This window comes from Crocodylus porosus, unplaced genomic scaffold (genome assembly GCF_001723895.1).
Source record: "Crocodylus porosus isolate Cpor-Errol unplaced genomic scaffold, CroPor_comp1, whole genome shotgun sequence".
NCBI lineage: Eukaryota > Metazoa > Chordata > Crocodylia > Crocodylidae > Crocodylus > Crocodylus porosus.
This window is the reverse complement of record NW_017728949.1, coordinates 77488548-77505812: the sequence shown is the minus strand read 5'-3', so window position 1 is coordinate 77505812 and position 17265 is coordinate 77488548. Positions and strand designations below refer to the sequence as shown.

The 17265-nt window shown below is 41.0% G+C and overlaps 1 protein-coding gene across 2 annotated transcripts in view; it reads right to left on the bottom strand.

Moving 5' to 3' along the window:
- Positions 1 to 17265, bottom strand: part of LYPD6 (LY6/PLAUR domain containing 6) — an 88130-nt gene that overhangs the window by 17238 nt on the left and 53627 nt on the right. For both annotated transcript variants that reach the window (XM_019554236.1, XM_019554234.1), the window contains exon 2: positions 910 to 1094. In XM_019554236.1, coding sequence (XP_019409781.1) covers positions 910 to 1027 — 118 coding nt within the window. In that variant the 5' untranslated portion in view covers positions 1028 to 1094. The remainder of the gene's footprint in view (positions 1 to 909; positions 1095 to 17265) is intronic.

Sequence of the window (17265 nt, the reverse complement as noted above, 5' to 3'; positions counted from 1 at the left end):
ATTGATTTTAGGCTTTAGATTAGGCCCTGAAGAAGATGACAAGCCAGTCTCTCCTTTAAATTGTTGAGGTATATTGGCAGAGCCACATTAGCTGCTGCCATCTTGTACCAGTTCTATGATCAGAGGACATCAACCTCTGGAGAATATAAATCTCCAGGACTGTCAATCTGGCACTTTGCCCAAGTACTATGTACTGTAGTCTTATTCCAGTGAGTCTATTTAAAGACATAAATGTATGAGCAACCATGAGGGTCAAACATTGCTGCAAAAATACATGAGAAGTTTGCAAGGAAGCAGCAACTAAAGCCAGAGATGTGCTAACCTGTATTCACCATCACATAACTATCATGCCAATTGCTGCATTTTCCTTCACTTCGCTAGTACCAAAATGATCTCTCAGACTTCATCTGAATCCCAAACTGACCAGGAGACACTGTTCTGAAACTAATATTATGGCCAGACAAACCAGTCACTGTGCATCAGCTGGTCCTCAGTAAATGCCCTCTTTCATTAGAGATTAAGCTGCCACAGATTATCGGCCATTTACTGAAGAATAAAACCATGCATGCAAGACATTACTGCATAGCAGCTGACAAGCAGGCAAGCCCTGTCCCCTTTTACCTTGCAATCACCTCAAAAGTATCCATAGTCATGGGCCACAGGGGCTCCATGCCTAGTGGGTAGACCCAGAGGTGGAATTATCCATAGGTCTGTAAGTACATATGCATATACACATGATCATATGAACATATTTTTGCCTAGTTTTTTTAGTGCAGAGGCTCTTTTTAAAAAGATGCATTTCTCCTGTTTCAAACATTCAGGTAACAGAGACATCCAAGGCTGAGATTTTTCTTCCCCTATGCATTGGCACAGTAACAGCCTATTGTAGGCATGCAAAACAAATCTTACTTGAAGGATGAAGATAGATAATGTCTTTCACTGTAAAGTCTCGAGGTTGAACAGCTTTCAGACAGTCAGCGATCAGGCTCAGTAGTAGGACCCAGGCCAGGGTAGGCTGGGGTTCCATTGCAGAGAGGCTTCACTCATGGGTTTCCTGGGAGGAAGGTCTCTTTAAAATTGGAAGGATAATGCACCTATAGTACACCTATAGTACAAAGATTAAAGAGAAAGAAGTGTGATCTTGTTACAAGTACCATCTTCTAAGCCAATCCAAGGACCAGTCCCATCTCCACACATAGCCCAAATAACCATGCTGGCCCAGTGTTTCTTTTTACATAGAATCCTTCATTCAAATAAATCTCAAACACTTTTTAAAAATGTAAATCTTACTTGACTTTACAGCCTGTACTAAATCAAAGTGAATCAGAAGAGCCCGAGGGCTTGGTGTGACAAAACTAAAGAAGGTTTCTTCCAGAGGACTGGAATGATGTGTATGCTATAACAATCTCCCCCAGAAATACGTGGGGTGAGGGGATGTGTTCAGAGAACTCTGCAAGACAGAACACCAGTTCTGAGAAATGCTCCTCTCAAGCAAGAGATACCTCATGCCGCAGAGAGATGCAGAAGTTATGGTCTACAAATCTCAAAAACCCACTTGTGCAGGAAACATGGGGCTTAAAGCACCTATTACTAGAAAATATATCCACTGCAATGCTTTCTAGATCTCTCTTCTCTAGCAGCACGACTCCACTAGGAACTATCCTACCACTAGGCATGTCCACACTGCCTTCAGCCATACCCCTGATACAGGTAGACACTGGCCGCACCTACACAAGATGCTGCCACAGTCATTTAATACTTACATAAACAAGTTACTGCGCAGTAGTGTTGCCGAAAGCCTTTTAGGTGACACTGAGTGCATAGTAGCTTGTTACTACTGTGCAGTACCAGCGCATCACGCTTCCCACCACATGACACTACTGCAATCAGTTTCTTGTGTAGATGCATCCACTGAGGAGGAGGTGTTAACACAGGTTTAAGCGCTGGGTGCCCGCAGGACCATGCTATGAAGAGTGCCCAATTTCTGGCTCCATTCAACACCTCTGAGAAGAACTCATCTAGGAAGAATTCACCTTCTTTTCCCACCGTCCTCTCTGGCTGCGTCCAGATGAACATGGCTGTGTGGCGTGCGGTGCTGCACACCCGTCTGCGGTGCCACACAGCACACATTCAGGCTTTCCCTGCACTGTTACCTCGCAGCATGGGAGGATTTTTGACCTACACAGCTCCACAGCTTTGGCATTCTTGTGCCCCAGACAGCCCTGACATTGCCTGATGCCATGACCCAGAGCCCGGGGCTGAAACCCCTGAGCCAGCTGCAAGCGCATCACATTAATTGCACATGTAGATGCACCCTCTTTCATTCAACACAAACTGCAACAGAGTTAATGAGAGAGGCGGGGGAGGTAGCCTTCCGAACAGAATCTGGATTAAATTTAGACTGGGGTTCAGGGCTTCGGCTTGAGGCCAAAATAAGAGAGTTTGATTTACTAGTTACAACGCAAGTCAGGAATAAAGGCAGAATTAGAAGTCAGAACCTGGTTTGTGGTACCTATCTTATAGCATACTGCCCAACTCAGAAGGTATTCAGGTGGGTAGAAAGTAAAACAGACTAAACTGATTTTTTGGATTTATCTCTACTATCCCTGTAGAAAAGGCAGAAGTCTTCTATTCAGATCCACCCACAAGTGTCAGATTTAGGCTTATCTAAAGGAAGTGCTACGCTGCCATCATAACTTAATCTATATTCAAACTATTGCACATTTATTTTGAATACTTTACTTTGTGGTATTCTGGCCACATATGCCTTTTACTTCATTAATAGTAAAGAAATAAATTTTAGTGCACTATTCTTAGTTTACTTCAGTTTAAAATAGTTTGATAAGCAATATGTTAGTAGAACTCTGTAAATAGGGTCTGAGTTTCATCATGCATCCGTTTTACTCTAGATATAGCTTGGTGTGAAGGAGATATTCACAAAGTCTATTTGCATGACAAACACACTATAAAACTGACAGTGGAAGAGATCTTCTTTACTCTCGTAACTCTAGCTGAGTTTTCCAGTGCCCCACTTTTTAATGAAGGAAACAGGATGGGTGAGGCTGTTTTTATATTCATGCAGCTTTGCATTTCTTCACAGCATAATAAAAGAGTTTGCTGTCCTGATCTAACGGCATAGTATCTGTAAGTGCAGTGCATGTGTTGTGAACCAGATGATAAGGATTAATGGACCGTTTCTGAACACTCATTTCAATAATGAGATTCCTTCTCTACTGCATGATTTTTCCTGCAGTTCACATATCTTAGGAAATGTGTTTAAGCCCAGAAAGGCAATTCAAGATGCAGGTTTCCTCTGTTTCCTAAATCTGATGAGTACAGCTCTGGTGATGCCTAGATGCTATAAAGTTGATATAATATAATTTTCCCTAGGGCATTCTAAGGGCTTAGTTTTTGTTTTATATCAGTCATGGTGTGTCTTGCACATTACATTTAAAAGCACACAATGCAGTTTAATTTACCCATTTACAGCTCCCTAAGCAAAAGAAACTAATTTCAGTTCACGGGGCTGCATTGTATTATGTTTTCTAAAAACAACAGTGTTCTGGCACATCTAAATTCATACTCCAAATGTAACCATGTAGCTATGAATTGTCTCATTGTTCAGTAACTATGACAAAATTCAAGCTCTGAACATGTGCAGTAGTTACTAGTAACTCTCATAAACCTAATGCTGGCAAAGAAAGTAAAATTGTGGTTTAAGAGTCAAAGGAACAGAAGGGCAATCATTTAGGTTCACAGGTTTTATCTAGGCTAGGGACAGACATTCAAAAAGCCTGAATTAATTCAATCTTTGCAGGTTAATCTAACCAATTTAGAGGTGGATAGACGTTTCCTTTTCATTCTAGAATTGCAGGCACGTGTCTGCAGTGACTCAAGCTGGAAGCCAGGTGGGTGCTAGAGCAGCCCTTCCTTCCCATCTACAGGGCTGAGCTGAGGGGGGCATGGCCAGGCCCCATCACAGCGCTATGATTAGGCAGAGTTTCCCCGCCCCGCTCCTAAGCAGCCCAGCAGGAAATGTTTATCACCACTACCTCAGTGTTTATCACCCTATTAAAAAAACAGAGGGAAATTACCAGCTATCTGTTGATTCTACCTTCGTTCGGTGTGCCACGGCTCGGAGGTAGCCAGCCTGTGGTCTGCTAGCTAATGCTGGGAGGTGTCTGTGAGGGATGGGGAGATGCCTGCTTAGCAGAAGGTTGGGAGGAGAGGGGGGGAGCAGAAGCCAGGCATATGCCTGCAGAGACTGCAGGAGCAGCAGCCAGGAAGCAGAGGGCGGGGGGCAGCCCTACTGTGGAGCGGAGATCCCCATCCATCCCAGAGAGCATGTCAGGATGCTGGGGGAGCCTGATCTAATTTAAACCAGAAAGGGGTCTGGGACAGACATTGCATAAAATGGTTTGACCTGAATCAGTTAAGTGTGATACTACATTCAAGCAGGTTTATCTCAAACCGGTTTCAGCCATTTTCAAACTGATTTATGTGCCATGAACATCTGTTCTGTTACAGGGTTAAACCAGTTTTTGATCACTTAAACAGGTTTATGTGTAATGTCTGTCCCTACAGGCAGGCTCAAAACAGTGTGAAGAAGAGAATAACAAGAAAAATAAGGAATCCAGTTTTCATTTGTATGGTTCTCTGCAGTCTGGTTATCTTGGACAGAAAAAGGTTGTTGTAACCTCACTTCTGAAAACAAAAAGTCTTGTTGGAGAGGCAGGAACATAAGCTGAGACTGTTGTGTTTGCTGTGAGTGTACAGGCACAGCTGCCATAGCCTGCAACAGGAAATCAAGTTTTAGAAGTGAAAAGGCTAAGAGCAGCACAGTTCACTGTGGTCAACGCTCATCATGTCGGCATGAGTGTGCTTCCCTTTAAATTAGTAATAGCTATACCCAGACTGGTAAACACTTCACTTCCTTTTCATGGGGCTTATCAGCTGTCCAAAGACTGTTACATACCAATCCACAGAAAGCACACACAACACTGTGAGTGGAAACAATGAGCAATTCCCAAATTTTCATACTCATCATTCATTAAAGCAAACATTTTTGCAGTTATGATGTGCCAGAGGTTTCTGCATAACCTTCACTTTTTGCTCTAATGTTTGCCTCAAAAAAGGACAATGAGACAAGGCGTGCACAGGACTGATGTTGAAATGACTATCTATCAGACTCATATTTGGAAACAGCTTTTTAATTAAAATACCATGAAATCCATAATAACAATGAGGAAAACAGATAACAGGGCTGTGTGACACATTAAGCCTTGTTGTTGTAACTCTGATTTCCAATTTCCATTGAGTTTTAGTCCACAGGTGGGTATAAACCAAGGGAAAATGTCATGATTAGAAGCAGAAAGGAAATAAAATGAACCCCTTCCCAACCATATGAAAAAAAAGAGAAAGAGGGACAGTTAAAAGTTGTGTAGTCCACAATAATATAGCCTCTAGCAAAGCCAACTGGAATCCTGATGCAACACATACATAGCTTTGGTCACATGTTTGAAGGTACTCATATGCTTACATTTCATTGGGACTGCAAGCATAATGGCCTAGTGGCTACTACTGATGTCCTGGTTCGGAACAATAAAAAAGTTCAGAAGTTCATGGAAGTAGAAATGAAGGGGAAAATATAAATTGCTTGACTCTGCAATGTACGTTACAGGAGAGAAGGAGGAGTAGAGGGTGCAATAAAGTGACATAGGTGTCTTCAGGCAAAGCTAGTCTACTGTAATACACACTCTGTGATGTAGCCCAGTGGCAAATGCCCAAGCAAGCCAGCCAAGCGAGTTTCATGTGCAAGTAGCTATTTAACCTAAAATTATAATGAAATTCAGTTTCATCCTTCCACAATAGCTATATTACAGAATAGAAATAATTGTTTTACAGGGATGTATACACAGTCCCTCAAGGGGTAGTTAGACATGTATTTAGTCCGCTTAAAAAATTCCACTCATCCCTTTCTACCAGGCTGACCATGATGAGTGACATCATACATATCCACCAACCTATCCATTAATGGCTCACTAAAGACACTTAAAGACACTCATTCTTTTGAATCTGTGGACTGGTTCACATTCATATTCCAGGAGTACTAGTTACTTTTTCATTCTCTAGAGATGTATGCACCCTTAAAAAAAAATAAAAAAGGAAGTACAACACTAACATAAATCCAGCAGGAGAACAGACTCTTACAGGTACAGAGTCATATCTATTTCCAGCTACAACTGCATACAAAGTAATTTATATGTACAGGCTGAAGCTAGTACTACAAAACAAAAAGCAAAAAAGATACCATTTATTTTTAATTCATATTCAGAATACATAAAAGTGATATCTTTTTTCAGCTAAAGAGTTGCAAGCCTAAAGAAATATGGGTGATGTCCTTGTTATACAAAAAGAAAAAAAGAAGACACAGAAAAGAAACCACTAACCAGGCAAAACAAGACAAAGGGCTTTTTTGAAGGGGATTGCATTACAATAAAGGTATTAAAAGAAACATACATATTCCATAGGCCACTGCAAGAAAGCCCCAGGACAGAAAAGGAAAAAAACCCCACAAACATGACCAGTATTTCATACCATAGAATTATTTGAATTAATAAGCATCCGTAAACCAAACTACTGGCCACTTTGTATAGTTACCACTCTCCACAGCAGGTGCACTTTAAAAATTATTGCCTCTCTCCATTTTCTTAATTGAATCTTAAAAGCATAACACACTGCATGCAAAGTTCTAATTCAGGGATGGCAAACTCATTTGAGTTGGCAGGCCAGAACTGGATCACAGAGCTTCTCATGGGCTGGACCACTGAGGGGTTTCTCTGGATCCCACCACTGGATCCAGACTGCAGTGCTTCTCACAGCTATTATGAGAACCTTTGTTGGTGCAGCAAGGTTAACATTGCCAATGCTTGCCTCCCCTGCTGCCAATTTGCATCCTCAGTTTGGATCGCTAACCAGAAATACTGCAGCAGGTTGAGCAGCAGTGGCATTAATCTCAGCAGCTCTAGCAGCAACTGTGAAAAGCCCCCAAAATGGGTCATCTGGACCACAGGAAACTCTGTGAGCTGGACAACCCACCTCTGATGGCCTGTAGACTGTACAGCTAGGCACAGAAGTTACACAAACTTGTATACGTGATCAGAAACCAGTTCAAGTCTGTAACACAACAGAAGTTCAGAGCATATAAACTGCTTTCAAAATGGGCAAAACTAGTTTAAAATAAACTTGGTTGGATGCAGTATCAGACTAAACTGATTTAGGTTAAATCAGTTTCTTGAACTTCTGTCCCAGATCCTCTCCACATTCAAGTTAACTCACAGTCCCTCAGCATCCCACCATTCTTTGCATTTCTCTTGCAAACCTCCCCCCTCACAGAGTGGGAGAGCTAGCTTTGTCCAAGTTGTGTGCTCCAGCCAAGCAGGGAGGTGTGATCTAGCGCCCCCTTCCCCACCCCCCACTTCTGGCTTGGGCCACTGCAGGCATGTGGCTGTGTTTCCAGACTCAAAAGTGAACGCCTGTTCACCTGCTGATTAGTTCAATCTACACAGCTGAAACTAACCTGCAAAGATTGAATCAATTCAGCCTTGGGCTCTTTGACTGTCTGTACTTAGTCCATATGAGATCCCTGTTCTAATTGTATCAAATCTGAAAACCTAGCATTCCACAATAAGTATTTAAGGGACATGTAGACAAAAATAAATAACTATTTTATCTTTCAGATATAGCATAACGTGTGCACACATACATAAGATCTGATTGAAAAAATATTTATTGACATTTTTTGCAATAAATTCAGGAACTATTTCGGCAGAATTGCATTTGATCAGCTACAGAGTTGGTAGAATTTTACAAAAGAGCATTTGTAAAACCAGTTCAAGTCTGTAACACAACAGAAGTTCAGAGCATATAAACTGCTTTCAAAATGGGCAAAACGAGTTCAAAATAAACTACTCATTCAATAAAAAACCTAAAATAATACCATAACTTATTATTCAATCTGCTGTGTCACACACTCACGGAGATACAAATATAAAAGGTAGATGCATATAGATTTTCCTCATAAATATGTATAAGAATTATTATATATAATGTAGTTTTAGATGTTCAAAATTTTACATCAAGTTTTACAACAAAGCTAGATGTGTTTTAAAACAGAAAACCATTTTTTGTGGGGGAGGATAAAGGAGAAGAGTGGTTATGTGAAAGGGCTTTCTACAGAATACCAACTATATGTCAAAAAGCACAAAATCCAAAAAGCTTCTCTCTACTAACTTCAATGTTGGGGGCTTTCTTCCCAGAAGACTTTTTGGAGTTTAGGGGTTTTCAAAGTCAAATTTGGTACAGAAAAAGAAATAGTTTCCAAACTCTCTGTTAACTTCCATCAATGTGTTAGACTGGTAATAATAAAATGGGGTTATTCTTTGCTTCTAAATTAACTCTTCCTTTTAATAGCCCCTTTTGGATAATAAAATACGTGCTTTTAAAATTTAATTTAATATCCGATTATATTTAGGGAAAACACTCGTGCAGTATTTAGATCACATGGTCTATTTTCTTCATAAGAAACTGTGGGACACTGACAGAAATTCTAGCTAAGTCATAATCCTTCAGCCTTCAGAAACACCTCATCACTAGAGATACAGCTGGGCTACCCCTTGCTGCCCTTTTGCCCAGACACATCGCTATTGAAATTAACCATCAAATTTACAAAGCAGCAATACAGTTGTTCATTTGTCAGATCTTATTTAAGTGGTGACATGTTGTTGTTGCTGTCACTAGCTCTGGAAACAATAGTGAGGTTATAAAGTGTATTATAATGTTTTCATGTAGAGGCAGTACCAATAATTAAATATTTAGTTTTCAGAAACTGAAGGCCTTTTGGAGATTAGTTAGAAGGATTATTGTAGTTGCTTTTGTTATTCAGTCTGTCCTGTCTCTCACACTACTTCTCATATATCCTCTAGTTGGCCTTTGATGAAATTTTTTAAACTGTTCAAATACTGATACATGTATTATTGAATGGATTACTACTTACGGATTATGTTACCAATTTAATCATTTTGGAGGTCTCTGCAGTACACTACATTTTAAAAAGAGCTTGAAGAAATCTGAATTAAACAGGTGCAGGTCTTCTTCCCCCAAATTACTAACTGTGACATTAAGAGGGAATAAAAAAAGAATACTTTATCTTTATATGTAATAAAGCATATTAAATATTAAATAATGGACCTTCTCCCTATTAGCAAAGAGGTAAGTCTGTCCCCTCAACCTTTCGTAAATAAAACCTGCAGTGCAGACCAATGTTCAATACAATACATAATGACAGTAATGTTCTTTTAAAAGCATTCCTATAGTTCTCAGCACTACTGTATTTGAGCACCTAACATGCCTTCATGACTTAAGCTCCTCCCCATTAATTGAGGAAGCAAAATATTTCCACCTCCACTTTGTCAAAAGAAACAGAGACACACGAAGAATTTAAGTCATACTCAAATTGTCAAGACAATTGCACCAATTGTCAAGACTTTCATTCTAGATATCTATGTTCCTAGTTGATCTTGACTCTAAATTCTTCCCACTGCTCATACTGCTCCAAGACCTCCTCCTTGAGCACCTTGTTGTTCATCTTCAGGACTTTTTCTTTTCAACCTTTTTGCTTGAAACATGCTTTATCTTCCAGTATCCTGAACAAATGTCTAATTTGCAGATTTAAAAAATCCTTGGTCTCAATACCTTTTAGCTTTGCTATATCAAATATAATAGGGTGCATTCAGCTGTTCACCACACCCAATCTACATTCACACAGCTTGCTTTAAGTCATGTGAAAGCAGACTAGGAGGAATAGATGCAGCCATTCACCGTCCCCAGGAGCCACGTAGGAAAATTGGTATAAGTAACTCAGGATGGGAGATGGGGCAGATAGGATCAGGGGGAGAAGAGTAGAGGGGGCTTGCTGGTATAGAGGGATGGTCCTCAGGGAGTTACCCACTCAGGGTTGGGTAGGGGGTGGGAATAGCATAGGCTGCACTGTGAACACATACATGTGTTTGCAAGATTGGGTTAGCCCCTCTTTGTAAACCATGTTAACATGATCTTGATCTAAGTTAGTGCACCTCAGATGAACTAAATTAAATCAGGCATGCCATTTTGGGGCAATTTAAGCACTCTGCATGCCTGTATGATTGGACATTTAGATCAGCCTAATTCCTGTATGTACCCATAGATAAGCTGCAACACCTGTAGCAAGCTTACCTTTCAGAGCTTGAGTTGAACCCCAGGCTTGAGATCCTGTTGTTTTGATTGGTGGCACCCTTCCACCAATCAGGAGGCACCAAGAGAAATAACACCATGCCCCTTTCCTGAAGAGAGCAGGAGAAGAGGTCCCCATGACCTGATTGAAGACTGCAAACTGTGAGGTCCAGAAGACTTCAGGGGCAGAGTCCTGGAACATATAAAAGGAGCCACGTGCCCAGCACGAGGGAGATGCGTCGGGGACAGAGAGGAGAGAAGAGTGGAGCTTAGAAGAGCTGAGGAGAGCTGCTCAGCAGGGCAAAGCAGTAGCCCAGGAAGAGCCCCTGAAGACTTCTATCAGCGGGGAGCGTGGCACAGCTCCACCAGTTAGGCTTTCGGTGCGCAGCATGGCGCACTGTGTCCAGACCCTGGCAGCTGCGTGGGCTCGGGTCTACAACCTCAGGTGTACGGCCAGAGACAGGGCGCACAGGCTAGTGGATGGAGCAGGATCTTTGGAGCCTGTGGGGAAGCTCAGGTCCTCAACCCCCAGAACAAGGCTGGGAGCTCGGTGCATGAGGTGCTGCATGGAGGGTGAGAGACCCTGGGACCCGCTTGAGGTGGCTCAGGTCTACAGCTGCTGACACGGGGCAGCAGCTCAGTGCAGACGAAGCTGCCCACAGGGTCCAGGAACAGACTGAGCCACAGTGCTGCACAAGGCTGTCCAGGCCTCCAACCCCTAGCACAAGGCAAAGCACCCACTACACACAGCGGAGCATGAGTCCCTAAGCCAGGGCAGCGGCAGCAGAGTTAGGTGGCAGGAAAACCCAGTGGGGAACAGAGCTTGACCTGGAAAACAAGAGGCAACCCTCTGGGACTGTGGAGTAGCAATAAGTTACCCTGTAGAGCGGGTCCCCACAGGGGAGGGACTCCCGAGGGTTGCGAAGGGGCACCACGTGGGCCACTCCTGGGTGATAGCAGGGGAGCTTAGGAGTCTTTGGGATCTTCCTCTCCTTTTTCTTTCCCCCCACCTCCTTTCCTGTAGTGGTACCTTGGGAATGGGGCCCCTGCCCTGGAAGGCACCCAGGTAGTCTAAGGACTGCTGATTATATTTGTAGATGGTGCCTTACAGTTTATGAGAATAATTTGAAGTAATTGTTTGTATATGAACAGAGTTACAAGGTTGCCCAATCAATATCCTTTGGTATGGTTTGTTCTATTGTTCATCTGTATTTCAAATGATAACTGGGAGTGTGTATATCTATATGTATGTGTGTAGGTTTATTGTTTTTAAATTTGTACATAGATTTATATACATGTTCTTACCCTTTAATGGTTTTGTTGTAATACTAAATCTGCATATAGTTAAGTAATTGATTGACTGGACCTGACTCTATAGGGGACAGAGGTGGCCGTTGGGCTGTTGTCCCTCCACAGCACACTGCCCTACCAATAATTCCCTCAACTGGAGAGGGAAGTACAAACCCGTGTATACCCGGGCTACAAACCTATGTACAGGCAGAGATACTGCATCAGTTCAAGTTTAGACTTTTGATAGTGGTGCATCACATGCAGTTATCATCTACCTTTGTGTTAACTGTAAGCTTCTCTACATTCAAGCTACTTTCACATTCTACCACTCCACCATGAGGAGTGATGGTGCTCACTAACTGACTAATGTAAAATGTAACTGGTTCAGTCCAGGACCGTCTGTCATTATGTATTTGTACAGTATCTAAAGGACTGGCCCTATCATAGTTGGAATTGCTAGTACCGATATCAATCTTTGTAAGAAAGTCTTAACATTAATTCTGCTATAATAAGTGACACTGATGGAGCTATATTGGTTTTTCAGAGTCAAGCAAAGATTTATGCCAACGTACTGCATAGTTTTTCACATATCACCATAACCTTTCTTACATATGTTAGTCTTTAAAGTGCCACCCAGCCCTGCCTGTCATCTTATACATATAACACCAATGTGATTTTCAAGCAAATTGTGAGAATGTCTTTACTTTTCTTTCAGTTTCCTGGAGCCTCTAATAATGCAAACAGAAATTCTTGTTAGGAGCTTCACTTTTCTTATCAAAGCTATCTAAAAGTGACTATTTTTTTAGACGAAATGAAGATTTCCCTTCTATCCTGATAAGAAATAATCTAATACTGTAATTTGGAGAAGATCTATACAAACCAGAAGCATTGGTATTAGTGATACAGTACAGTCCAATAGGACACTGAATAGAAACTCAAAAGATCCAATCTGCTGTTTGACCTTCAGCAAGTCACTGCATCCCTCTGTGCCATTACATCCCCTTGCAAACTTTGTCCACCTTGACTATAATGCTCTCAGTGGCAGGAAGTGTCTGTTTTTATAGTGCCTAGCACAGTGGGGTGCTGATCTTGGTTGAAGCTGCTGTGCTTGTGTAATTCAAATAAATAACTAGTAGTGCAGTCAAATACAGTTAATTTTTTAAAGGTTTGTTTTCTCCTCCGGGGTCCTGCAAAAGTGCCAATAACTAGAACACCTCTGATAATATTTAACATGTTTCCGTGCCTCAGAGTCTATTTCTCATTACAGGCAGCACTACAGCCTGCTTAATGGGAAAATACATTAAAACTCAAAGGAAGTGTCAAAAAAGGCTGAGTCACAGTGCAATTATATTTGGAAAGACTTCTTGTTATGATTGGAGTTAAAAAAGAGATGCAGAACACTACCAGGCACATCATGCTTCTAGACAGCAAAGGAACATGTGCTGGATTTAATGTGTTCACTTCACAATCACAGAATTTGGGGCTGAACTGCTATAGCCATGTTTAAAAACAAACAAAAACTGCGGTAAAACTCAGGTTCATCCTTCCATGTATTTCCTTTTCTAGTATTTCTCTCTGAATGTTCTTGTTCCTAATGTCTCATTCTTTACCAGTTAGGAGACATTTCCCCCCGCTCCCACCGGCCCCCCCCTTGAAAAAGCCTATACTTTTTTCTGCTTTTCTTCACCTGGATTGTCTTGACATCTATTTCTTTCACACACTTTCTAATGGTCCTCACCATTTTTTCTCTCTCGTAACTTAGTAGTGGCCAGTATAAGTTTTAAATGACAACCTGTAATTTGTCTGGCTTCTCTTTCCTTCCCCGCCCCTCACATATAGCCTCTTTCTACCTTCTCCTTTGAGTTGTTTTCCATTTTTTTAGTAGGAAAGGTTTAAAATATTTAGCTTCTTAATAACTGTATACTCCCTAGCACACCCAATACTGTCGTCAACAGGAGTTAATAGCAACTATTACGAAGTGGTTCAAGATCCTGCCTCAATGACAGCAAACAAGTGTAATTACGCAGTAAACACAATTAGTTTAAAACATATTCTCTTAAATGTGGACAATCTAACCTCTCTCTGCTGCTAATTACAAAGCCTGTGGTTCATAAAGCTAAAAGCTTAGCTCTTCGAAAATATGTACAACGTATTCTTCTTTTACATAATCTCTCCAATACAATTTTATCTCTAGTTTAACAGGATGCATTTTAAAGGTTATCATAAACCCTGAAACATGAGCTTCTCCGTATTTTCAGTATGATTTGCAAAGGTCTCATTTGTACCCAACTTATACTTTAACAAGCATATATATATATATATAAATAGCTGGAACCAGATTTTGATTTTTTTGGTGTTAGTCATATTTCAGATAAACTGAGTGCAAAAAGGAAGTTTAAGTAATCACTTTTATTTTTCAGGCATATATCATTATTATTTTCACATTTTTTCTGTTTGTCAGTTACATGGGGAATGAGACTGAGGACAGAAAACAAAAGAGTCCTTCCTAAGTTAATGCAAATTTTAGTTAGTACTGACAGCGCACTGACAATTCACACAGTTAAATCGAAGGAAAAGATACTAACTTAAAATTAAATGTCTGTCAAACTGGAAAAGTACAGGAAACCCTCGCTATTTGCAGGTTCCACATTCACGGTTTCAAATATTCGTGAATGCCAAACCCACATCTTAAATATACTTACAGGAGCTCCTTGGGAGCTCTGCACTTGCCGCCACTGGACTCCTGCTGCTGCTGCCACGCTCCCACCACCGCCGCACTTCCACCGCCACCAGTGCAGCCATACCCCCCCCATCCACCGGGGGCACTGCGTTCATGAACGCAGATGGCATTCATGAACACAGTGCCTTACTCGCAGATTTCACCATTCGCGGGGTCTCGAGAATGTATCCCCCAGGAATGGTGAGGGTCTCCTGCACAGAGATTCCAAGGTAGGTATAATAATTAATTCTAATTTTACTGCACTACGTGGGATGTTGAAGCTCATATTTATTAACAGAATTTGTCTATGACATTGTAGAATAGCATACAGAAAAATAATGAAAGGAATGACTAGCCATGTAAAAATCAGACTAGACATAAGGCTGAAGAATAGACGGAAGAGAACTAGTCGGAGAATGACACAAGAATGTAATAAGTCTCTTCTATGGCTAAGTTCTATGCTTCTACATAGTATGCAAACCTGACTCTGCACTGTTCTGTACTTCCTGAATAAGGGACAGCCTAACCTCAGAGTGAATAATGTCATAATTCAACCAAAACTGGAGTTGGAGAACTTTGGGGGAACTTGAGCCATATCCTTTACATCTGTGTTATTTTCCATAGATGTCTGCAGTTGGTAGACAGTTGCAGTGGTGATTAGTACCAATCTAGTCACCAATCTCCTACCCAACACTCCAGCACATGAAACATGACCTTAACATGTAGTAAAGCCTCAGCCAATATAACTCCTTATCACAAAGATGATGCATAATCCCTAGAAAGCTGTGACTTTGCTGCCTGGTTAAAAAGCAAAGAGTATATCAATTCCACTGTCTCTGGGAACCTCTGTAGCCACAGGGGTGATCTCAGAGATTCGTTAGATATATGAATATGCTTTCTGGGGGCCTTAAATACTCCTTCACAAGCCCTCCATTATGGGCAAGGAAATTCTCTACATGGATTGTAGGCAGAATGAGACCCCAGAGGTTTTTTTAAGAATATGTATTTGATAAATGATCAGAACAGTCCAAACAAGCTATAAGCCAATCCTTTAGGTGCCATCTTTCAAAAAGATACTCTGTGAAGAGGCAATTATTCTGTGTCAATGAATACTTAACAGAATCCTTGCTACTGCAGCCATTACAACTTCTGCTATGATCCTGTCATTTGTCAAATCTTGTCATCCAATTCCTGTGGCCAAATCCTTAAATCCACTTGAGATTCTTTAAAGTCTATGGCACTTCATAAAGCAGACCAAATTGAAAGGATGACAGCTTCTCGATGGAAAACACCACCTTTTAGGGAACCTAGGTGTTATAAATCAATGAACATGGCTATCCATTACAATAGCACCAAGTTAATTCCCCTGTGTAGTAGTAGCAGGCGGTGTGGTGTAGTCTGTCAAAGGAAAAATGAAACCAAGGTCCTGAGCACCTGTAACCAATTAAAGAACCCATGGCACTGTGTCATAGACAGGATGTTAACTAGATTGTCCTGGCTATATTCCAACCCTAGTAAGTGCATGATGCCAAGTGCATCCCTAAGGCCCTTCTCCACACCCTGCCACCAAGTTATACTGCAATTGATAGAGAATCCAAAGGAACCAGTGGAATATTAATGGCCAATAGTTACAGTAATAAGACAGCATACTTTTAAAGATACTTGGAAGAGTACAAACCCTAGCTGAAGTAAAGGTCTACTGCAAGATACAGACAGTAGAGTTATAAATAATGAAATGGAAAAGGCAAAAAAGCTAACAGGTATTGTGTGTTGTATTTGATAATTAAACAGGAGGATGTACATCTCTTCCATAGAATGGCATGGATGGAATAGAAAGTTTAATATCTGTAGCAAAAGGAGGATGTGAAGTGCATCTGGTAAGATTAAACATTTTCAAATCAACAAATTCAGATAACTTACAAAGAGTCTTAAAGGAACCACCTGAAGAACTCTTTGAGATTTTTTTAATCAATCCTTGGAAAATGGGAAACTCCAGTGGGTTGGAAGGCTGCTGACACAGTTTTTCTATTTATAAAATGTATGACCCAAGAAACTGCAGAACATTTAGTCTGATATCAGTCCCAGCTAAAATAATGGAATAGTTAATCCAGAGCTCAATCAACAAAGTAGAACTAAAAATATAAGTAAAGCCAGCATTCTTGGTTTAATGAACGGGTCTTGTCAAACAAACCAGTTCTTTTTTTGGACAGAATTACAGGCCTGGTCAATAGAGGAAACTGTGCTGATATAGTAAGCTTGGATTTCTCCAAGGCATTTGAGTTAGTACCAGATGACATTTTGATTAAAAGCAAGTATTATATGGAACTAAGAGAGCACACATTAGGAGGATTAAAAATCAGTTCACAGACATCTCAACATGTAGTTGTGAATGGGGGAACACCAATGAGCTGGACTGTTTCTAATGGGCTCCCAGAGGACTGGTTTTTGATCCAGATGCCATTTAATCTTTTTATCAACTTTCCTGACAGTGATAGAAAACTTTTGCTAGTAAAGTTTGCCTGGGACACAAAGATTTGTGTGAGGTAGTAAATAACCAGGGCAGTAGGTTATAGGGTCTTCTCACAATCCAGCCAAACGTGTTTTAATACAGCCAAATGCAAGGAAACATCTCTGGGACATTGAACATAAGCTATACCTACATGATGGAATATGCTCTTGCAAAGCAGCAATTTAGAAAAGCTGCTGAAAGTCATAATAAACCATAATCCCAACATAGGCTCTCAGTTCAAATGCTGTGGCCAAAAAAAACATTTAGTATACTAGTAGGGGAATAACAAGTAGAAGCAGGGAATCCATCGGACCTCCTGTGGCTAAAAAGGAAAGCCTACAAAGGATGGAGGACGGGATTCACCTCCCAGGAGGATTACTCCGTGCTGGTCCGGTCCTGCAGGGAGCAAACCAGGAAAGCCAAGGCTGCAACTGAACTCCAACTAGCTTCAGGCATCAAGGACAACAAAAAGTCCTTT